This window comes from Dreissena polymorpha, chromosome 1 (assembly GCF_020536995.1).
Source record: "Dreissena polymorpha isolate Duluth1 chromosome 1, UMN_Dpol_1.0, whole genome shotgun sequence".
NCBI lineage: Eukaryota > Metazoa > Mollusca > Bivalvia > Myida > Dreissenidae > Dreissena > Dreissena polymorpha.
Genome location: NC_068355.1, coordinates 198,786,796 through 198,811,210, shown reverse-complemented (window position 1 = coordinate 198,811,210; position 24,415 = coordinate 198,786,796). Strand labels below are relative to the sequence as shown.

Genomic DNA, 24,415 nt, shown 5'->3' with positions numbered 1-24,415 from the left:
CTCATACGTGTTTCATAAACATTCATAGGCTTGATATGTAGTCCAATTTAAGACGGCGATTGATGCTTCGAATTTGTGCACTTATGAGGCGTGGAAAAACTGATATCCATGGTAACTGGACTGAAACTAGAATCAATTAAATCGTTTTCCAAAACAAATGAATATTGCTATCGCAACAGGAAGAAAAGAGAAAGAAATGGTGTTAATTAGTGTTTGTTGTTTACAGGATATTTCTTTGCTACTTCTCCACTTGAAACGTACGAGTGCGGTCCAGCGACGAATTATGTGTGGACCCATGAAACGGAAGAAAATCCGCACCCAAGACTCCCGAAATGCGAGAGTAAGTGAAAATGCATACTAATCACAATACGTGTTAGTAAATGTCGACTTTTACTTCATGAGTAACGTCGTAGTATGAGTTTTAAATAGTGTTATCGAAAACATTTCAACATCAAATTGTTTATGTAACTGTCAACATAAAAATGGCATTAAGAAGGGAAAATCAACCTTATTAATTAATGGCAATTACAGATAAAGCCGTACGGGCTGAAACAAAGAAAACTGTTTTTGCAATTGTTATATAGTTTTTACAAATGTTTAAGGGGCAAATCCACCAGAAAGTATGAAGGGACGATCGCAAAGGAAGCAGTCGATGCGATGCGCTTCGAGCGTGTCCACCGTTCACCATCGCATCCGGTTACAGGGAAGGTGCGCTCAGTCGTTGCGAAATTTGCCTTCTTTAAAGATCGTGAGGTGGTGAGGCGTCAGTGGCCGGAGTTGAAAGGTACACCTTACAATGTGTTTGAACAATTTCCTCCTGAGATTCAGGAGAAACGGCGGCGTCTCGTTCCGAAGATGAAGGAAGCCAAGAGGGATGCAAGCGAGCCTGGATTGCGTATGATACGCTGTATATTGATGGTCGACCAGTGAACCAATAGGACTACGCAGGAGATGAACTTTCGATTATTTCCTGGAACATTCACGGGCTAACGAGGGACAAAAAAGAAAGTGCTGAATTTGTTAATATATTAGGTAAAAATGATATTTGTTTTATTTATGAATCTTGGTGTAATTCAAACTCTAACATTGATTTAAACGGTTATATTTCTCATAATTTTTATAGAAAATACCAACATAGAAATGCGAAACGTAGTAGCGGTGGTTTAATATTATACTACAAGGAATACTTAAAAAATGGAATTGAAGTAGTTCAGAGCAGTTACGATACAATCGTCTGGCTTAAGCTTGAGATTTCTTTCACACAGAACAAAACATTTATCTATGTGGTGCATATATTTGGGGTGAAGATTCGCCAATTTATAACATTTTTAACGTCAGCCTTTTTAATGCATTAGAGAATGATATTAATGTGTATAGTAATTTAGGAGCAGTGTATATTTTTGAGAAATATTTACATAAACGCCTTAAATAGTTTTAATAACGAAAAATCGGAACTAAATAGAATTAATCTATGTGAATGTAAATCACATTATAAACAGATAATAAGGAAGAAAAGGAATGCTAACTTTAAGAAGCAAATGCGTGAACATGAACGTATGAAAAACAGTCAGCCAAAGGATTTTTGGAAACACTTCAAATCATTTTCAAGTAAAAACTCTGGAAATATAACGTTAAATGATTTTCGAGATTATTTCATGAATTTAGGGGGAAATTTATTCGATTGTGTTAATGAAGATGCAGAGAATTTCAATATTAACAATGATTTTAATATACCGAATACTGTTTACCCTGAGCTTGATAATCCGATTACCACAGAAGAAATCATTACTGCTGTGAAATCGCTGAAACGTAACAAAGCTTATGGATGTGATAACTTGTTAAACGAGTACTTTATTGAAACTATTGATATTTTATCAGGTCATCTATGTGAGATTTTTAACAAAATTATTGATTCGGGCTTTTTCCCCGAGAAGTGGACAAAGGGAATTATTATTCCATTACATAAAAAAGGTTCAACTACTGACGTTAATAATTACAGGGGCATAACTCTTGTTAGTTACTCTAAAATATTTACTACAGTTTTAAATAAACGTATAGAGCATGTATGTGAACAAAATAATATAATTTCCGACGCCCAATTTGGATTCCGCAAGGGGCGCTCTACAGTTGACGCTATATGTATTCTCTTGTCACTTGTTCAGGATTATTTGTTTGAAAACAAAAGGCTTTACGTTATTTTTGTTGATATGATGAAATGTTTTGATTCAATTTATAGAAATGGTATGTGGCTAAAATTGTATAAGTCTGGAATACAGGGCAAAGTTTTAAGAATTGTTAAGGATATGTATTGTAATGTAAAATCATGAGTTAAATCATGCTCTAACTACTCTGATTATTTTAATTATGTCGTTGGTTTACGTCAAGGGGAGGTAATGTCCCCATTATTGTTTTGCCTATTTGTTGAAGATTTAGAAATGTTCCTTCAACAAGATGTTCAATCTGGTATGCCTATTGATGACATTGTTTTAATTCTTTTGCTTTTTGCCGATGATATGGCGATTATTGGTAAAACACCTAGTGAAGTTCAATATCTTTTAAATAAGCTCTGTCAATATTGTGATTCATGGGGTTTAAATGTAAACATTGAAAAAACGAAAATTATGGTTTTCCGGAAACGTGGAGGCCTTTTAGAATCTGAAAAATGGCGTTATAATGGGCACCAAATTGAAGTAGTTAATTCTTTTCATTACTTAGGTACTGTGTTTAACTATACTGGTAATTTTCACCTCAATCAAGAGCACTTAGTGGGTAAGGCACTTAAAGCTATGAATGTTTTATTAAGTAAGTGTAATAAATTTGATTTAAAACCTAGAACTTATTGCCAATTATTCGATGCCTTTGTTGGATCTACGTTAAATTATGCAGCAGAAACATGGGGATATTCAAAATCGAAAGAAATCGAAAGAGTACACTTAAAATTTTGTAAAAGAATACTTAATGTTAAACCTAATACTTGTAATGCCACAGTTTATGGTGAATTGGGTAGATACCCACTATATGTAAATAGGTACATCCGTATGTTAAATTATTGGTTTAAGCTTATAGCTACAGATAATATTATTTTAAAAAAGGTTTACGAACAAGCACTTGATAACTGTTCGAAAGGTCACCGTAACTGGGTATATAATATTAAGCTGATGTTGGAAAACCATGGTTTTGCTGATGTGTTTAATAACTTTTACAGCATTAACCCTAAAGAATTCGTAAACATTTTTAAACAACGTGTGATTGCCACCTTCAAACAAGAATGGTTTGGTACCCTAGAAAAGAGCTCTGTTTTAGAAATCTATATGCAATTCAAACAAACGCTGGAGTATGAAATATATCTTGATGCTCTTCCAAAAAGTCTAAGATTTTATTTTTGTAGACTGCGCATTTCGGCACATCCATTACGTATTCAGACAGGTAGATATGCAAGAAATAATACACCGAGACAGGAACGACACTGTTTAATTTGTAGCACAAACGATATAGAAGATGAATATCACTTCGTATGTGTGTGCCCAAGATATGAAATAATAAGAAAAAAAATATATCAAACGTAAATACTATATAAGGGCATCAGTATATAAATATTTAGAATTACTTAAATCAAGTAACAGAGCAGAACTTATTGTTTTAACTGATCGATTGCAACAAATGTAATTGTATTACATTAAAATTGTTAACTGTGATTAAATACGCATAATGCAAATAGTAGTTGTATTAATAAAAATTGTTAGCCGCGTCTGTATAAATATATTCTGCAAATTCATATGTATATTCATTACTAGCTCATCTTCACTACAGAGATGGCATTGTCATGTATGTTTACTTCACACCTTTTTCCTTCCTGTTGATTTGTTGTTGTTATTATAATTATATATATTTTTTAATTTTTTTTTATCGGAAATGCGGAAAAGAAAATGTCTTAGCATGTTGACATGTTATTTGTAAATGTATGTGTTTAGACGATGTACTATGTACAAGTCTTGAATAAAATGTCTGTCTGTCTGTCTGTCTGACGATTTGCGATTTCAACGGATGTCCCGTGTTCCAACGCAAACCTGGCGTTAGTTAAGGGGACAATGGACGAACGGCTCCAGTCCGCACAATGTGTGATAAACGGTAGCTGTACACAGAAAATACAGGCCACCTGCGAGCAGTCGTCAAGGAAGCGAAGAGCCACACAGACGATTGGCATAACGATAGTACTGCAGGCCAACCTGCTATTTGATGGATCGGGTCTCAATTTGGATGAAATGATCAATGGGAAGGGTGAGTACTATGGTTTATTTTGTAAATATTTATACATAATATATTTTTAATTGTTATTGTATGCCCTTAATGGAATCTTAATTTTAGTTCGTAATTTCCTTTTGATGACCAGTGATCGGCATGCTCTGCTAAAGTATTGGCAATTCATTCCTGCATTCACTTATAATAGTGTTTATTTGTGATCAAAGTTACTTTTGTCGCAATTTAATCATAATGCATGTCAGTTTTTCTGTCATTCGATAGTTGAGCATCTTGTTAACAGGGTACAGAATCAACGGGGTTTTCAAGGGTTTACACACTGGCTGGACAAAACGTAATCACACCTTAAGAGCTTTATTTTAGCAAATATCTTAAGTTATTGAAATACATTTGCAAAATTCTTTAGTGCATACAAGACAGTTTTTCTTGCAGTTTGTACCGATATCTTAAGGTATAAAAATAAATCCTTGAATACGTCTGAAATCGGTGACAAAATTCCACGTTGACTGAAGCATAACCGTGTATTAAAAATCGAATTTTCAATAAGAACACAATAAAGTAATTCGGATGTATTCTGATGTATTTCACATTGACATAAGCAGAATAGAAATCTATCTTTTATGCACTAGTTGAAATTCTTCAGAAAAATTGTTCAAAAAAATTGTTTGAAATAAAGCATCACTAACTGCCGTGTTTACACCCATTAAAGTTAAAAGGGGGAACCCCATAAAGTCACGGGATCCTGCACCCTGATTAAGTATACCACACACGATGTGTTTGGCACCGCGCAATATGTAAATATCGGCAAATCACAACATGGTTTCCTTTTGAAGTTAGGTATAATATACGTAATTAAGAAGTATGAGATGTGATGATATATTTAATTTTGGTTTGTCACACATTTATATTCACTCATATCTGAAAGTCTGCAAATAGGCTGGACGTGGGCTAATCCGAATTAGCTGTATGTATAATGCATACACGACAGGTTTTCTTTTGCATTCAAACCTGTGTTTGATTTTATGATGGGAACTGTTCAAGTTTCGGTAAATTGACGAAAGTGGAAAAAATAAATTCGGTTTTGCAAATTTTCGTTGAATGCATATTTGCGAGAAAACAGTTATGCTGCACATTAACCATGCTCTAAAATATCCATTACATGCATTTTTGATGATTTGAAAACATGAAAATTATACAGCGTTACAAACGTGAAACGATTTATTATAAGCACGGAGGTGTGTATGGAATCCCAGCTCGTATACAAGAATGAACTAAGCGCTTCGTTAATCCGCTTGTTGGTTCCAAACATGCCTCGAACACAATCTGTGACCGAAAGTGCAAAAATGGAGCAACAAAGTCCAGATGCCAGCGATTTCACTCAAAGTCAATCAATCTTGGCAATCATATTGAATATTTTTAAAGCCTTAGAAGTATCCCTGGATAAGACGACTACAGTGTTATGGCCTAAATACTGATCGCATTACAAAATTTTGCGCGCACTCTGCCGTTACAGTATAATGTAAATATATGCTTTTAATTTCAGAGCCATCTTCAGATTGTATAGGTCTGTTCTTTGTCGTTGCCTACTTAGAAAACACCACACAAACCGTGTTCAACGAGTCAGAATCGATGTTCACGTTTACAATTGGCGGCATCACCTACGTTACTAACAGCACAAGCGTCGCTGTAACTCCATCTGTACAGTGTCCCAGTGGAAAAGTGCCTCTGGAATATTTGTGTGGTAAGAATGATTCAAAGATCCTTATTTCCGTCTGAAAAAAACAACAGTATGGTTTGAATCGTATAAAATAAATCAGAAACACGAAAAGTGAGCATGCTTATTAAATCGATGTTTATTTTTGTGTGGGCATCGCTGAACTAATTCGTGTCAAGGCTCATGTTTCAAGGGGAAACAGTGTAAACCATTCTAATGTACTTTGATGTTGTTTGACAAAGACAATAAATGATAGGGACATTAACTTTAAATAGTCTTTTTTGTGAAAACTTAATTCCGTGTAATCGAGATCAGCCGGTGCTGTGTATACAATGGAACTCGAGACGACACTTTACATCGCAATAGTATTTCTAGCTTTAATGAAATGTCTTCCATATATAACTCGCACATTTTAAGCTTTGACGACACCTCTTGTACATGTACGTTCATTTAGCTGGGTTTGTGCATAATAATTAATATAATGTATGTTTACCATACTGAGGGTTTGTTTTAAAGTGACCGTCCCTGCCGGTTCATACTCCAACAGTGTGGACGCCGTGGTCTGTCCTATAGGGACCTTTAAAGAAAAGCCAGGCCAAATGAGTTGTGCACCGTGTCCTGCTGGTACCACCACTGAAGGCATTGGCTCGGATAATGCAACCGATTGCTCAAGTATGGAATGCAAACTTATTATTAACAACAATATATATGTTAAGTGTAAAATGACATTATAATTATAAAATATATAATGTCAGTGTTGTTGTTTTATCTTAAAAACTCAGCGATTCATTTTTGTTCAACGATTCTGCTCAAATCATCAAATAAAAGACCAAACCAGTATACCAACGTGTTTGAATAGGTTGAATTAGAATCAATGCGATATTATAACTTTGTTTATACAAGCATCAAACGATCTTTTGAAGAAAACTAAACGCCATTGCATGTATAATTGCTATTATATACGTTCTAAATAGCGGAGTTTCAACTTTACAAAACCTCTATTTTGTATATGTGCTGAGTACGCGTTTTGATACACTAAAGTGTCTAATTAAGGGGTTGATAACATTAATTTCAGTAACGGATATTGGCTCTGATACATCGGGCAGTACGCCTGCCAACATGGTACCTAAGCAGCAAAACACTGAGGACAACGGTATTGACATACGTTCACATTACTTAAGTTTATTTTGACTGTTTGTACTTGTTTGTACGAAAGAATAATGCTAAACTATGTATTTACACCCCATGCAAACATGTACTATGCGTTTTATAACAATGAAATTGCGTGTTAATGTGTGCGGTTGACCCATTTTACTGGGTGTTTTACGAGAACAAAACAATTCTAAGTGAATATATAATTAGAACTGTATTAGCCGAAAAACAGGAAATGGAAGAAAGATGTAAATGATTGCATACTTTAATAATAAATTAAATCCCTGGTTGGTTTGACTATTTTGTATTACCTTAGGCCACAACAAATTGATGATGTGTTCTACGGATTTTAGCCAACCAGAAATTGAGCGAGCGAGCGAAATAAAAATAAATTTACTTTTATTCCATTTTTTTAAATCGCAGGCGAGCGAAAAGCGAAAAATAAAAAATATTGTTTATATTAAATGATACTGTATTTTAACAAAGCACATGTATTGGTCTAATTTGAGTGCAAAATAGACTAGTATACATTCTAGTATAATGACTAGTACTATTATATATATATATTTATAACAATAGCAGTGCAACAATAATTTTTGAATAAAATGAATTTTAACAAGCAAATTTGATGAATTGATATCCCCCTCATATATACTTCTGGACACAAAAGTTTTCTGGACGGATAGACAACGCCAACGTGCATCATCCTCTTATCCATATATATATACTCATACCAAGTTTCAATGAAATCCGTCAAAGCACTTCCAAGATATGGCTCCGGACACACACAAAAGCATTTTTTCAAGATACAAAGGGCCATAACTCCGTTATTATCCAATGGTGTACAATGCCATTTTGCGCGCATCATCCTCTTATCCAAATATATACTCATACCAGGTTTCAATGAAATCCGCCAAAGCACTTCCAAGATATGGCTCCGGGCACAAAAAAAGCATTATTTCAGGATACAAAGGGCCATAACTCCGTCATTAACAGATGGTGTACAATGCTATTTGGCGTGCATCATCCTCTTATCCATATATTTATATATACTCATACCAAGTTTCAATGAAATCTACCAAAGCATTTTCATGGCGGGGGATAAAAAAACATACTTTTCCTAGAAACATGAAATCACGAATGACTAGAATCAGCTTAAATCTTAAGGCAAAACACATACAATCTGTAGAAAAGAAGTAAAACTGGTAAGACTGAACACTTATATTTTTAAAGTTAAAGTATTTGCTGTTTAATCCAATCCATGATTTTTCATTTTCAATCACAACATGTCAACACTAATACATCATATGAAAATAATTTTGCTTTGGTGTCATTTTCAAACCAAAACCAAGTAGGAATGGTTGAAGGCCTGAATGAGTTCACTTGACTTTTTTGCTTTTTAACAAACTTCTTCGCGCCCCAAGTTTTTGCCTCTTTTCCAGAATGTCGACAAGACACACAAATTGGTCTATGGAATATTTTAAATACAAATTTGCAACATATGCATCGTTGTCATCTAACAAACTGCCAGGAGTTCCACAGTGGATGCATCCCGATGCAGATGCTGCTGCGAGGAACAAAGCACCGAAATCATCAGTTATGCAATGATTGATTGCAACTGGCGGAAAAATTACGTTTCCATTAACATCTTTCGCGGACACAACGAGGCAGACGGACGCCGCCATTCTTTTACCATAAACCAATCAATATCGGAAAGCGTTATAACAATCTATAGCGTAAAGTACGTAGGCTAAATTAAACTAAATCATTTGACGAATATGTGCGCAGCACAAATTGTTGCTGCGGGCGCAAAATAAAAATTAAAATATTTTTTATTTCGTTCTACGAATTTTAGGTGCGGGAAATCTATTGAACATTTAATCAATTTGTTGTGGCCTTGGTGTACACTTTCCTAAAAAAATGTTTGGCGCCTTAAATTGCGTTTCACACCCGCCTGGTGTTTATACACGTCTATGCCAAATTAGTTTTATTTATAGTTCATCTCAGCCTCAAGGAATGATTAAATACAAGAAATAAAAAAAATTCTAAAGGTTTTTACGAAAGCTTTTCAGCTTGAACACATTAGCCTTATGGCGTATGACACCGTTAGCAACGTTTAATCAAAGCTCTGAAGGCACCACAGTTGTTGAATGTATATAGGAATGAATGCATTTAATATTACAGTCACAGGACATGAACGTAGGCCACTCGAACACCCACGAAAAAATGCAAACACCAATGTAATTCATTTTTCATTGTCTATAGTGGTGTACGCACGAGAACAACTAAAATATCATATACATGCATCAATATACACTACGTAATGAGCGTACATAATTTCTCTTACTTTCAGGTAAAGCCAGTGTTGCTGTAATTGTGGGAATCGTGGCCGCGGTTGTGTTTGCGGCTGTATTGGTCACCGGTTTGCTGGTGTATAATACAAGAGCCAAAATAAGTAAGTCTTAAAACCTGATGTATAAAGGGACTTGTTTACAGTTTGACATAAAGACAATTTTCAAAACCATTGTCATAGATTGAAAATATTGAAAATATATTGTATGCATTACATTAAAACAAGCAAATAAGTATTTTAATGACTCGACTGTATTGACATGAGCAATAAAAAGTCAATAACTATAATCGAGTAAGCAGAATTCCTAGTATTCGAACGAGGTCGAGTTTACGTCGAGTGATCAATTTTTATAATTAAATACGACAAAACTAAGAAACTCAAAGACTGAAACTGCTTAGTAAGTGTACAAAGTGTTTGACAAGACATTAAATTACTTACGAAGGTATCCATTCATGTTTTGTTAAAATGTATTTATGCATCACATATCAATTGTTTTATCTTTCCGATTTGATTAGTTTACTGATATGTTAATGACATTATTTAAGCAAGCACATTTTTTTTTATTTTAGTGTACGCAGGATACGACAAAGTGAGGTCAGTTTGCAGCCATTTCCTCTGTACAACCTGCCTGTCAAAACTGAGAAAATGGAGCCAGCCAAAGACACGTTCATGAACAGATATAATTTCTAAGTGACAAATAGCAACAACTTCGAAGGGATATATATATATTAAGTGATAAACCGACACAAATTATGTGAGTAACAAATACAACGTTTAAGTGATAAACAGAAACAACGTCTGAGTGATAATCTGATCCAACTTCTCAGTCATAAAAATTTGCAATTCTAAATAAAACACGTTAATAAAAAGACGAAACGCAATTTGCTAAAATTGAGAGTGCTTGTAATCGTTGGAAAGTAACACGCTGGTATATGTACCGTTCATGATAATAAGCAATCTCACCGTAACCGACTAAACGAACAAGGTACTGAAACACGCAAAACAGACGTTCTCTCAGTGTTTATGCCTTCGTGGAATGTATATTACTGTAGCCGTCATCTCAAAGATTTTGTTAAGAACTTTGTTTGTCATACATGATTGTTTGTTTAACGAATATATTTATTCGAAATATTTACCATTAAGGTTAGAAAAAAATAAATAAAAAAAATAAAAAATAAAATATATATATATATATATATATATATATATATATATATATATATATATATATATATATATATATATATATATATATATATATCCTAATACATAATGCCAGTAACGCGGTCTTGGTAGTTTTCAGACTATACTAAAGGGGTCAATATTAAAAACGGGGTCTGTATACAACTACGCGTTCTAGGCACCTATAATTACTATGAGGGGGGTGTAGGGGAGGTGATGCAATCAAATGTCACAATAAGGTCTTTTTATCGAAAACCACAATCACGTCTGAAATTGAAATTGTGTATACCTCGCAATTAATGTTGCTATATATATATATATATATATATATATATATATATATATATATATATATATTCACACATATGGCCAGTTACGGGGTCTCTGATTTAGAAATAGGTTATGGGGTTCCCACTTTAAATACATGTATCTCCATACCCTTTTTTATCCGATATAAACACGAATTAAGGTATATAGGGGTACCTACTATTATTATTGTATATAAATACGTCATTTATTTAACGTCTTATACAAGGAAATATATAGCGAACTTATTTGCGAGGTATATACAATTTCAATTTCAGACCTGATTGTGGTTTTCGATTTAAGACCTTATTGTGAGATTTGATTGCATTACCTCCCCTACACCCCCCTCATAGTAATTAAAGGAGCCTAGATTGCGGGGTTGTATATAGACCCCGTTTTTTATATTGACCTCGTAAGTACAGTCTGAAAACTACAGAGACCGCGTAACTGGCACTATGTATTGGTATATATATATATATATATATATATATATATATATATATATATATATATATATATATATATAACAAAATGAGTGTTGTTACCAACCTGTCAAAGAAGACGTTAACTGATGCTCAGATATCCCTGCTGTCGAAGGGACTGAAGTTCATACCGACTAGAAAAACAATAGACAAAGGAAAATTACTTACAGACTTGTCAGCGTGGGAACGCCGTATGCGCTTAAAAGAATATTTCTATTCAGAAGACGCTGAACATAGAACCAGGGAAGATGAGCATCAATACAAAAAGAAGACCTCGACGTGGACTCCAAAGGCTGGCCGCGACAAATGGCAGGACACATATATACAAGCGGTCAAAGACGACATCATTTGCGGATTAAAACGAAAATTTAAATATAATCTAAGCAAATCGGAAGAACAGGCAATCAAAGAATTACTCCACGACGATGACATAGTAATTCGCCCTGCCGACAAGGGGTCGGGGATAGTGATAATGGACAGGGAAGACTATGTCAAGAAGATGAAGTGTGAAATGTCGGACAGTGAGACATACGTCGCGGTGACGGATGATAAAACAAGGATTGTGGAAAACAAAGTGAAGAAAGTGGCCGATACCCTATACAAGAAGGGGTCGATCGACAGTGACCTTAAACGGTATCTCACCAGCGGCGGTGGAACTTCCGGTAAGCTTCAGGGCAACCCGAAGCTTCATAAACCTGGGATGCCTCTCCGCACTATTGTAAACGACCGCAATCACCCAACAGAGATGGCGGAAATAGTGGAGAATGAATTGCGCAATCATGTGACGTCACTTCCGTCGTATTTGAGAGACACATTCGACTTACTAAACAAAATAACACAGCAGCCGTTACCAGACGGTACCATCATATTTTGTTTGGATGAAAAGGCTCTTTACCCCAGCGTACCAAGAGAAGAAGCCCGTGCTGCAGTAATTGAAGCTCTCAATCGGCGAATGCAACCGGAAGTACCAACCAACGACATGATCACAATGATGGACACTGTTCTAAATAACAACACCATTTCATTCAATGGAGACCACTACATGCAAAATGAAGGAACTGCTATAGGATCGCACTTAGGAATGAATTACGCATCGACCTACATGGGAGCCTGGGAGAGGGAGTTATTTTCAAAATCAAATAAACATCCAATAGCCTACTTCCGGTTTGTTGATGATGTTTGGGGCTTGTGGACACATGGTTTGGAGGCTCTAAAGACATTCCATGCGGTTGCAAATGAAATCCATCCACGCATACAGCTAGAGCTCCGCTACTCCACAGAGCAGCTCGAATTCCTAGACACCATGACGTCTATTCGAAAAGGAAGGCTGGTTTCAGACCTATATACCAAACCAACAGATCGGCACCTCTACCTGCACATGGACTCGTCGCATACCGAGTCTACGAAGAAGGCCATTCCGAACGGCTTAGGTGTGAGGCTGAAAAGAATATGTTCGGAAGAGACGGACTACAAAAAACACAGAGATAAAAGAGCAACTACAGAAGCGAGGATACAATGGCCGATTCGTCGAGACAGAGCTGAAGAAAGTTGATAGCAAGAAGCGAGAAAATCTGCTGCATACGAAAGTGCCTTCAAAAAGTACTTCCAGGGTTCCGCTCGTTATCACTTTCTCCAGAGCGCTACCAATGTCGGCCATATCCTACGGAAACACCTGCCAACACTCCACATTTCAGATCATATGAAAAACGTATTTCCAGAACCCCCGTTAGCAGCATTCAGAAAAGACTGCAACCTTCAAGACATATTGGATCATAAAAAGCACAACCGGATGTTTTTCCGAGTTCTTAACAGGAGCGGACCTTGTGGGGCACAGAGGTGCGCAATCTGCCCATACATGATGGAGGCTGAAAAGTTCAGCGACACCACCGGCAAAAGCTACAATGTGCGGAACGAGGTCACCTGCAAATCCACCAATGTAGTCTACGCTGTACACTGCGAACGGTGTAAGACCTTCATATACGTAGGAGAAACGGGAGATACCCTGTACCAGCGACATCTTCTTAACCTGTCCCGGATACGGACTCGACACAACGACCCGGTAGCCGAGCACTTTTACACAAACGGCCACAGCGTCGCAGACTTCCGGGTCATGGGACTCGAAAAATTAAATGGAACCGACGAGTACCGGAAGACCATCGAACAACTTTGGAAGCGCAAACTGAGGACGTTTAAACCATATGGACTAAACACAAAAGACTAAAATTGGCGCGCAATGTAACGTGCGATAATATAACGTCAATTCCGCTAAAGATGATATGCTTATTCACAAATAAACGCCGCTGAAGAAGACCGAGAGGTCGAAAGCTACGGCAAATTTAATAAAAGCGTTTATATATATATATATATATATATATATATATATATATATATATATATATATATATATATATATATATATATATATATATATATATAACAAAGTCTCTATTAGCCTTGCTGTATTTAAACAAAAACGCTGTATTATGTTTTGCCGAAGCTTTCGACCTCACGGTCTTCATCAGCGGCCATTATTTATTTTTTAGATGTTTTGTTATCATATGTTATAACAAAACATCTGAAAATAAATAATGGCCGCTGATGAAGACCGTGAGGTCGAAAGCTTCAGCAAAACATAATACAGCGTTTTTGTTTATATATATATATATATATATATATATATATATATATATATATATATATATATATATATATATATATATATATATTGTGTGTGACAGTAGTAAGAACAATGACAAACGTAAATTTATCCTATGTATTTTGTAACACTAAATGACACTGTATGTAAATGCTTTATTATTATGATATATTCATTCTTTTAATAAAACTTATATTTTTTGCATGTGATATTATTGAGTTATTGAGTATGTTGAGTTTTTGACATCTCGATGTATCTGTCATGATGGCGGTTTGGATTATCAACGTACGTGCGCCCGTGTGTGCGTAAGTCCGATTGGGTCCTAACTGAAACTACTTTAGGCCCTGACCATTTTTCAAATAACTTGCTTTAAATGATCAAAAAGTGGACACATATTACCTGTGTAAAGCTCAAATGACTGATGTGAGCATTCAATACTTGGGGGCCGTCCATAAAGTATGTCACGCTCCAGGTCGGGGGAGGGGGTGTTAGAAAGTGTGACAGTTTGTGACATGGCGGAGGGGTCAGGCCAGTGTGATGCCACACATTTATTTTTAAAAAATATTTCTAATTTATTTATAATTTCTTTAGTAAAATTTAAAATTAATGTTCAAATAATTCGTGAAACATTTGAATTAGTTCTATGTCAAAATAAGTGCGAGTTTGTGACGTACTTTGGGGGGGGTCAAAGATTTTGTGACAGGGGGGAGGGGTTAAAATGGTAAAAAAGCGTGACATACTTTATGGACGGCCCCTTGTTCGCATTATAGCTCATCGTATAGCAATACAGGTTAAAATACTTTGCAAGAAATAGTCGACGATCGTGATTGATTCCAAACTCTGCAAAGTTACCAAGCAAGCATTATACATTTAAAACTTAATTAAATATGGCACTTATACCTTGAAAACGCTGTATAAAAAAAAAAAAAAAATAGATTTAGCGTTGATTTCCCGGTTATAAGTAGGTCAATTTCAGTTGTTAATGCTTCCTAATTAGATTTGTATGGTTTTTCGAAAATAGCATGGTATTATTGTGAGTATTGGTAGGTCGAGGGAGCGTAAATTGCAAAAAAAGACAAGGAGAGAAATCGGAAAAGCGTTTATGAGATTTTAGTGTTAATATGTGGATTTATACATAATGCGTATGCTATTTGTTATTCTATAACAATTTTCTTTGGAAAAAAATTCTTTTTGTTATTCTATTATAATTTTCTTTGAAAATTATTATTTTGTCAAACTTTGCACAAGTTCTGTATGGCCGTTCCATCCCAACAAACGAATGCGTTTTGTGATACATAGTGTTAAATCGGTGTTACTTCTGAATAGTAACTTAATGATTGGCAACCAGAGTAAATTTTTGGCATAATCGCCGACGAGCCTCTTGAAATTTGCGTGGAAAGTCATAATAAACCGAAAGGTAGTCCTGCGCAATGGATGCATGTTCCTCATAGTTCAATATTACCGTATTCCTGAAACCTAACAATAACATGTTTAACTTGGTTTACTTTGTTCGGGTTTATTGGCCCGAGTCGGTATGCTCTAGCGATTCACTTTTGGCGACTTAGTTTTTCGTTTAATCCATTTATGCCTCGTGGTCTGCCCCATCCTGCAAAATTGGATCAATTTATTTCTAAAATTAGGGATGTCTAGTATATTAATTTCTATATTTAGAATATTTCTTGCAGAAATTCCTTTAAGCAAACAGCGCAGACCCATATAAGACGCCGCATCATGCGGCGTCTCATCTGGGTTTACAATGTTTGCCACGGCCTTTTTTTCTAGACGCTAGGCATAAATGGGTTAAGTCAACAATTAGCTGTTTGCAATTTTCGCCAAAGTTTCCAGTAAAGCCTCAAAATAAAAGATTGTATCGCATCCATCTAGCTTAACCAAGTATTGTTGACTACAATTGACAATGTTCATGAAGGTTTGCCTAGTTTTATTTTGGTTTCTCGAGCGCGCTTTTCCGCTCCTTTCCCTCGTCACGACGCTTAACTTTTTCTGCACGGGCATAAAATCAGAACAATATTTTATTAAAAAGTTTGCAATATAAACATAATTTCATATATTTGCAGAGTGACACCAATTTTACTACAGTTACCAAGCACAGCCTATCAGGCCATTTCAACATTAAGAATCCATGTCTAGATTTGAAATAAAATCCCTGAATCCATTACAAAGAACAATATTACCAAAAAACTTAAAACCAGAAGGGACACCAATGCCAGGGCATGGTAGATAGATTTCATCGAACACATGAGTTTAAAGTGGGTTATGTTTCATTATAATACTTTTTCACAAACGTTTACGACTTCTTTATTATTTACACCAGTTATATCACATTCTTTACATAATTATCACAATACAGCGCATTCCGTTTGTCTCACTTTTGTCAAAATGAACATTGTTGCTAGAATATGCCTTAAACCTTAATTACATATACTTTAAATGTTACAAACAACATATCCCAATGCGGCAGAACAACCCAACTAACTGTGATGACAACTCATCATTTCAATATTGTAACAAGAGTTCCGCGGTCGGAGACATATGCCCCCAACAGGCTTTGAACTAGTGACCTAAATTTTAATAGGGGTCACCTACTGTCCAAGGCAAATGCACATGTGAAGAATCAAGCTAATCAGTCAATTCCTTGACGTGTTGATCAGAAACGATTTTCACACTTACTGTGACAGTGACATTAACCTTTGACCTAGTGACCTCAATTTCAATAGGGGCCATCTACTGCCCACGGAAAATGCACATGGGAAGTATCAAGCTGATAGGTCAATTTGTTGACGAGTTATTGATCGGAAATGATTTTCACACTTATTGTGACAGTGACCTTGACCTTTCACCTCAATTTCAATAGGGGTCATCTACTGTCTAAGGCCGATTCACATGTGAAGTATCCAGCTCATTGGTAAATTTGTTCACGAGTTGATCACAAACGATTTTCACACTTAGTGTGACAGTGACCTTGACCTAGTGACCCAACTTTCATTAAGGGTCATCTACCGGTACTGTCTGAGGCCAATGCACATGGGAAGTATCAAACCAATCGGTCCCTCCGTTCACAAGTTTTTGATCAGAAACGAAATGGTTGACCGACAGACATCCAGCAAAACAAAATACCCCCTCTTCTTCGAATTGGGGAATAATAATCCGGAGTTTGTTTAATTTACAATTGATAATAATTACAAACATAACACATATGCGTATTTGTGTCAATTGACCTGTTTAAAACAACAGGTCAATAAATATTTATTGCACTTAAAGATATATATACTTTTACATTCTTATTTACTATCCATGTATACATTTAAAAGTGTAAGCAGGTATATAAACTGAGCAAAATACCCCATGGAAGTGCCTGATATTCCTGAAACTAGACCTTTAACTTACTGGTATATTAATAACCTTCCAATTAGTTAATCATTAAAACATGTCTGGCAAGAACTGCACTATTTAACCGTACTATCTGCCCATAATTTGTCATATTAGGCACAATTGTTTCATCTACAAACCTTACAAAATATCCAGGCAATGCAACAATAAAACATGTTTATTAAATTAAAAAATTTGCAGTTTTGTTATCAAATAAAACTAGCTTTAAAAGTTGCATTGTTTGTCAACACACCAAATGAGACATACAAAATGTTGTATATGAATTGCAAAACAGTTTTGTTCATAAACCTTTTACATCCCTGTTGTCTTTGCTTTTATTTGTAACTTCTCAACTTTATGTTTTAAACATTCTACAAAAATATAACTTTAATTTAGTCCATTTATAATGTTTAATTTTTCCCAATTTCATGGTTTATCGCGCTTTTTTCCCAATTTCACGGTTTGTCGAGCTTATTTTCCCAACTCAAATGGCGCAGGCTGTAACAAATAAAGGCAAACAAAAACTCTGTTAAATTACATAACATATTTCTAAAAAAAATCTGAAAACTTATTTGTTTATTTCATAGAATGTTTAAATTTATATTTAAAAAATGCTTAAAAATCGTTTTCTCTAGCTTCAGAGAATATTTTGCAAATTCAAAAGTAGGACATAGGTTGCAGATGTTTGGTTGTTACATTTACATTTCAATGTCTGGTCTGCAGCCAAGCTCTCCTGTCCCCTTGGAGCGGTGGTACCAGTCTGTTGTCCCCTTGGAGCGGTGGTACCAGTCTGTCGGTGGTCACACATTCGTTGACAACATGCAGGGCGCAGGGGTGCTGGGAGGGCACCTGGATATGACATTCAACATGCAGGATATAAAATAAAATATAATAATATTCACTTCCTAGCATTCGGTTATTGATATGACATGCACATAACCATATCAATGAGATCAAAGATCTAACCTAACAATGAAATGAAGATAAATAACATAAATAATGCTTCACTGGTAATCGAGATATCCGATGTCGAGATAACGAAAGTGGACTGTAGATGAAAATTCAATTAAATGAGTAATCAGTTAGTAAACTTTGGGGACACTCTGTAGTTAACATCATCAAAATATGATTGCAAGGCTCTTAAAGTCAGAATGATAGAGATGATGATAATGACACTCCAGATAAGCAGCATACCATTTCCAACTCAAGGGAACACAACAACAATACAAAAAGAAGTTAGAAACAAAACACAAATCTGCAAAGTTATTCAAAAACATTTAAGTCCATTTTGGATTAATTTTGTTGGGAATGAGGTGACAATAGCTTTATGACCCGTTTTCAGCAAAATTACTGGATATGATGCAAAGCTATGGTCTGTAAACAACAGTTTAGGCAGTTGTGAAAATGTGTTTTTACACGGAAAACATTACCAAACTATCAATTGCATTTTATAATATGTAAATGGGCAAGTATTTTATGACATACATGCAGCCAATGGACCGTATATATAAATAATCAACATTAAACATCTTGCAAGACATCATTTGCCTCTAATTAATATTCACAGGGTGAAATGTTGACTACAAAAGGTCATGAAAAAGGCTTACTATAAGAACATTATGCTCAGGTAAGCAAAATACATGTGTTTGTATACCTGTTTGGAGTTGTTGTTGTTGTTCTCTGTGCTTATTGGGGCCTGAGTGTCAGGTGAAGGCAGGCTGGGGTCCTGAGCATCAGGTGAAGGCAGGCTGGGGTCCTGAGCATCAGGTGAAGGCAGGCTGGGGTCCTGAGTGTTAGGTGAAGGCAGGCATGGGTCCTGAGTGTCAGGTGAAGGCAGACTGGGGTCCTGAGTATTAGGTGAAGGCAGGCTGGGGGCCTGAGTGTCAGGTGAAGGCAGGCTTGGGGCCTGAGTGTCAGGTGAAGGCAGGCTGGGGGCCTGAGTGTCAGGTGAAGGCAGGCTTGGGGCCTGAGTGTCAGGTGAAGGCAGGCTTGGGACCTGAGTGTCAGGTGAAGGCAGGCTTAGGGCCTGAGTGTCAGGTGAAGGCAGGCTTGGGGCCTGAGTGTCATGTGAAGGCAGGCTGGGTGCCTGAGTGTCAGGTGAAGGCAGGCTTGGGGCCTGAGTGTCAGGTGAAGGCAGGCTTGGGGCCTGAGTGTCAGGTGAAGGCAGGCTTGGGACCTGAGTGTCAGGTGAAGGCAGGCTTAGGGCCTGAGTGTCAGGTGAAGGCAGGCTTGGGGCCTGAGTGTCATGTGAAGGCAGGCTGGGTGCCTGAGTGTCAGGTGAAGGCAGGCTTGGGGCCTGAGTGTCAGGTGAAGGCAGGCTGGGTGCCTGAGTGTCAGGTGAAGGCAGGCTTGGGTCCTGAGTGTCAGGTGAAGGCAGGCTTGGGGCCTGAGTGTCAGGTGAAGGCAGGCTGGGGGCCGCAGTGTCACGTAAAGGCAGGCTGGTAGTGTTGGCATTGTTGGTTGCGCTGCTGTCTGATGGCTGGTTCACTTCGCTCTGTGGATCAGTGATGAGTGTTTAGTGAGTGGCGAAAATTAACATTACATAATAAACAGAAACAAAGTAAAACTTCAGATAGTCACAGCATTAAGGCTGCAGGGCTAACAGTGGGACATTTGAGTGACATCATTACCAAGTGGTCAATAATAGTTTCTAAATCCATTTCCATTTGTTTAAAATGGAAATGCAGTGATAATGGGCAATATTTATTCAAATGGTAATTTTTGTGTGGTCATGTACATGATGTTACCTTTTTTCTTTTATAAAAAGGACACACATATGTAATTTATATGGCTATGCATCTTATTTGTCATACTAACCAAAAGTGTGACAATACTAACCAAAAGTGTGACAAATTAACAATACTAACCAAAAGTGGGACAATACTAACCAAAAGTGTGACAATACTTACCAAAAGTGTGACAATACTTTAACCAAAAGTGTTACAATAATAACCAAACCTGTGACAATAATAACCACAAAAATTACAGGCAATGCCAAAAAAATACCCATAAGTGAAATCTTAAGGATGTTTTGGGGAGTATAAAATTAATTAATATTTTGTAATTAATAAATTTACTGGTAAACAGTGTAAATGATGCAAAGACACAGGGATAATAGAACAATACTTTTATCTACAATTCAGCAATTCAAAATGACAAAAAAAAAATAAACTATCAAAAACATAAATGCATGCAAAACAATTCCCCAACTAGAATTGTTTAAACAAAACAATAAACAATAATGAGATTAACATTAATGTGAATTACTATTTTCATCCAATATCAATCTGAAAATGAATGGCATTCATTAGAGATTCCCTAAGCCAGTGAATTAAAATTCTTGCTCATTCTGTGTTTCACTGGAGTTGCAAGCTATTTGGTCAGATCTTATTATGGTATATTCTGACAGTGCATTGTAATTATCAAAGTGATTGATCGCTAAAGGTTAAAAATATCCAAGCTGATTGCGAGACGATGTTAAATGAATTTAGGCTTAACTAATTATTTACTGCCTGCTTGCAGTGATTTTTTTGCCCAAAAGTACAGTCCCTTACAGGCTATTTCCCAATTGCAAACAGTAAAAACAGGCTGTTTCTCAATGGCAAAAAGTAACATTTTTTCCCAAAAAATCTGACCAATATATGTCAAACTTTTCCAATAAACGTAATTTTTGGCTTATTGGGTTTATTATACGGCTATTTAATTCCCTGGCACTTTATAATATAAATTTTAGAATGCAGTTAAAAATGCACTTACACAAAATTGGTATACTGTTATTTATAATCATATTAATAACGTTTAGTTTTGCCAATTGTATGGTCTATAGGCTGTAAAATATAAAGCAAAACAAAATCACTGGCTTGGTCTTATTGTTACATAAACCACATGTTTGCATGTACAGATTATATAATTGCAATGAATAATTGTTATTCTTTAATTTCTATTACATGTGGTAAATACATTAAAAAATATTCTACATAATATTGTAAAGATTTTTTTAATTATATTTTATTACACCATGATAAAATCATTCATTTGAATTGTGATTAGCTAATAGCAGTGACAATTAATTTTGTTATTTCTATATATTTACAATATTATGGTTTAATTATTTTTCAGTATTGAGGTTAATTCCTGAAAAAAGAAAAAAATGACATTATTACAAAGAAATGAAATGCCAAAAATACAATAAATGGACTACGCTCTGTGAAAAAGGGGTTAAATTCATGTGCCTAAAGTGTCATCCCACATAAGCCTGTGCAATCCACACAGGCTTATCAGGGAGGACACTTTCAGCTTTATAATATTTTCTTTTAAAGAAAGTCTTTTTTTAGCAAAAATCCAGTTTAGACCAAACGTTTCGTCCCTTATTAGCCTGTGGGGACTGCACAAGCTACTCTGGGATGACATTTTATCCACATGCATTTAGCCCTCTTTTCAAAGAGCACGGCCTTAATGAATGAATTAAGAATCAAAACTCTTCAAAATGCCTGTATCTGCACAGTACCTTCTTTTTGTGGCAGCCCTTGTAATTGCTGCCAACCTTTTCCTGGCTTTTTTTGTCCCTTTGAACCATAATGTAGTCCTATGTACTCATATTGAGGTAAACTGAAAGTAAAAATCAGTCTAAGACTCTTTCAAATGGTGATTGCTATGAAAATAAAAATGTATCAATTATTCTGTTCTTGAAATACTAGTCACATGGTCCAATGAAAGCTGAACATTTAGCAAAAACATTTGGAACAAAATTGAAATCTTATTACACAGATCTATGGTAAATTGACTTTATTTAACAATATGATAACAATAATTGAACAAAAACATGTATGAAATGAAAAGTGAAAACACCCTGAAAGCATAGGAAAATATCAATCAACGTTTTAAATCATGAAAACATTTTCTAGTATATCAAATTCAAACTTTAGTAGTAAGTTCCTCAGAAACAATCACTTTTTTTCCCTAAAACATTTAATCTTAAAAAGGGCTCTCAGAGTTAGTTTTTTCATAAGTGGACTAACGTTTAACTATTCACCTATAAAATTTAATGTTAAAAAAAATTGCAATTGCAAGGATTCAAGACATTAAACAAGTAGCAGACTAATTTTGAATCACTGGTACTATCCACTTTGTTTGTAACATATCAGTTTCTCTTGGTATATTAACCGATATAGTATGGTATGCTTATTTAATAATTGATCAGATGTCATTGGTCGATGGGCTACTGTTTATTTTACTTATTTTTCTTTACATCATTTGTATAAACATTTCATAATTGTAAGTAGATTGCTAATAGCTGCGGATAAAACTGCTGAAATATATTAAATATACTATAAATAAAAAGTATGAACATTATTTGTGGCTTTTTTCACAAATGCGGCCATGTTGGCTCAGGAGCATATTGTCGCATAATTGATGTATTTCATGTCGCATAATTGGTGTATTTCATGTAATTCCTTGTTCGGTGTAACTGAATACATAATATCTGTCTTCATGAAGAAATGCATAAATGGGCATCATATGTCGTCGTCAAATTAGACGAAAACAAGAGTTCCGCGGTCGGAGATGACCGCATTGAAGCCGGATTTTTGATTTAAATGACAGGAAAGTACCTTTCGTGTTTTTGTCAATGCAATACTTAAATTACTGAAATATTGTTCAAAGGTCAAAATGAAATGTAAGTACTTTTCAAGGCATGAGCAAACCTTGTGTTATGTTTTGAATGCATGCATATACATGAACAACAATAACATTTAAGGTCACATATATGAACTTGAATTGACAATTAGGAAAGTTTGATCTCAATTTTTTTATTAGCAAATTAGTAACATATTGTTTGAAGTTTCCATCAATTTCATTATCAAATGTAAGAAAATAAACTTAGATGAAATAATACTATTTATTGTTTTGCTTTCACATACCTACACAGAAATCCAGACAGCCTTATGATCACTCCAAAAGGTTTCTATCACACAAGTTCTAGCAGATAGATTGGACACATAAATATGATCCAAGCTTGAATGATAGTCTGAGATTCTAGGTCCAAGCATACCAAAGTTATAACAATTTTAACATTTTAACATTGAAGGTCACAGTGACCTTGACCTTCAAATGAATGACATTGAAATGAGCAGTGGTGATCTTCTAGTACTGGCCAACCTTTATGTCAAGTTTGAAGACTCTAGGTACAAGCATACCAAAGTTATAACATGGAATAAGAACTTTAACATTTTTACCTACCAAAGTTATAAGAACTTTAACATTTTTACATTCAAGGTCACAGTGACCTTGACCTTAGAATGAATGACCTTGAAATGACCAGTGGTCATCTAAGTGTGCTTGCAAACCTTCATGTCAAGTTTGAAGACTCTATGTCCAAGCATACCAAAGTTATAACAATTTTAACATTTTAACATTTAAGGTCACAGTGACCTTGACCTTCAAATGAATGACATTGAAATGACCAGTGGTCATCTTCTAGTACTGGCCAATCTTTATTTCAAGTTTGAAGACTCTAGGTACAAGCATACCAAAGTTATAACATGAAATAAGAACTTTAACATTTTAACATTCAAGGTCACAGTGACCTTGACCTTCAAATGAATGACCTTGAAATGTCCAGTGGTTACTTACTAGTTCTGGCCAACCTTCATGTCAAGTTTCAAGACTCTAGGTCCAAGCATACCAAAGTTATAACAACTTTAACATTTTTATATTGAAGGTCACAGTGACCTTCACCTTCAAATGAATGACCTTGAAATGACCAGTGGTCATCTGTTAATCCTGGCCAACCTTCATGTCAAGTTTGAAGACTCTAGGTCCAAGCATACCAAAGTTATACCATGAAATAAGAACTTTAACATTTTTACATTCAAGGTCACAGTGACCTTGACCTTCAAATGAATGTCCTTGAAATGACCAGTGGTTAC

The 24,415-nt window shown here is 35.5% G+C and overlaps 3 protein-coding genes across 52 annotated transcripts in view; 2 read left to right on the top strand and 1 right to left on the bottom strand.

The window, feature by feature from the left end:
• The first annotated feature begins 4,029 nt into the window (after positions 1-4,029).
• On the top strand, positions 4,030-10,149 carry LOC127865770 (uncharacterized). Its single transcript, XM_052405726.1, has 6 exons — positions 4,030-4,278; positions 5,801-5,998; positions 6,488-6,643; positions 7,047-7,124; positions 9,477-9,578; positions 10,046-10,149. The coding sequence occupies exons 1-6, from the start codon at positions 4,089-4,091 to the stop codon at positions 10,147-10,149; spliced, it is 828 nt and encodes a 275-aa protein (XP_052261686.1). The 5' UTR covers positions 4,030-4,088.
• LOC127864543 (uncharacterized) overlaps positions 4,596-24,415 on the bottom strand; it is a 37,679-nt gene continuing 17,859 nt past the window's right edge. Inside the window, exons 6-11 of one of the 50 annotated variants that reach the window (XM_052404266.1) lie at positions 21,997-22,097; positions 19,587-19,983; positions 19,407-19,466; positions 19,347-19,376; positions 19,144-19,286; positions 17,320-18,338 (exon numbers count right to left, since the gene is read on the bottom strand). In XM_052404266.1, the coding sequence (XP_052260226.1) occupies positions 18,195-18,338; positions 19,144-19,286; positions 19,347-19,376; positions 19,407-19,466; positions 19,587-19,983; positions 21,997-22,065 (843 nt within the window). In that variant the 5' untranslated portion in view covers positions 22,066-22,097 and the 3' untranslated portion in view covers positions 17,320-18,194. Of the gene's footprint in view, positions 6,030-17,319; positions 18,339-19,143; positions 19,984-20,756; positions 20,777-21,996; positions 22,098-24,415 lie in introns of those variants that run through there. The other 49 variants (XM_052404244.1, XM_052404243.1, XM_052404268.1 and 46 more) reach the window with 49 other exon arrangements.
• LOC127865763 (uncharacterized) lies at positions 11,496-12,998 on the top strand. The gene has a single exon (XM_052405715.1). It carries the CDS (start codon positions 11,496-11,498, stop codon positions 12,996-12,998), a length of 1,503 nt encoding a protein of 500 aa, XP_052261675.1.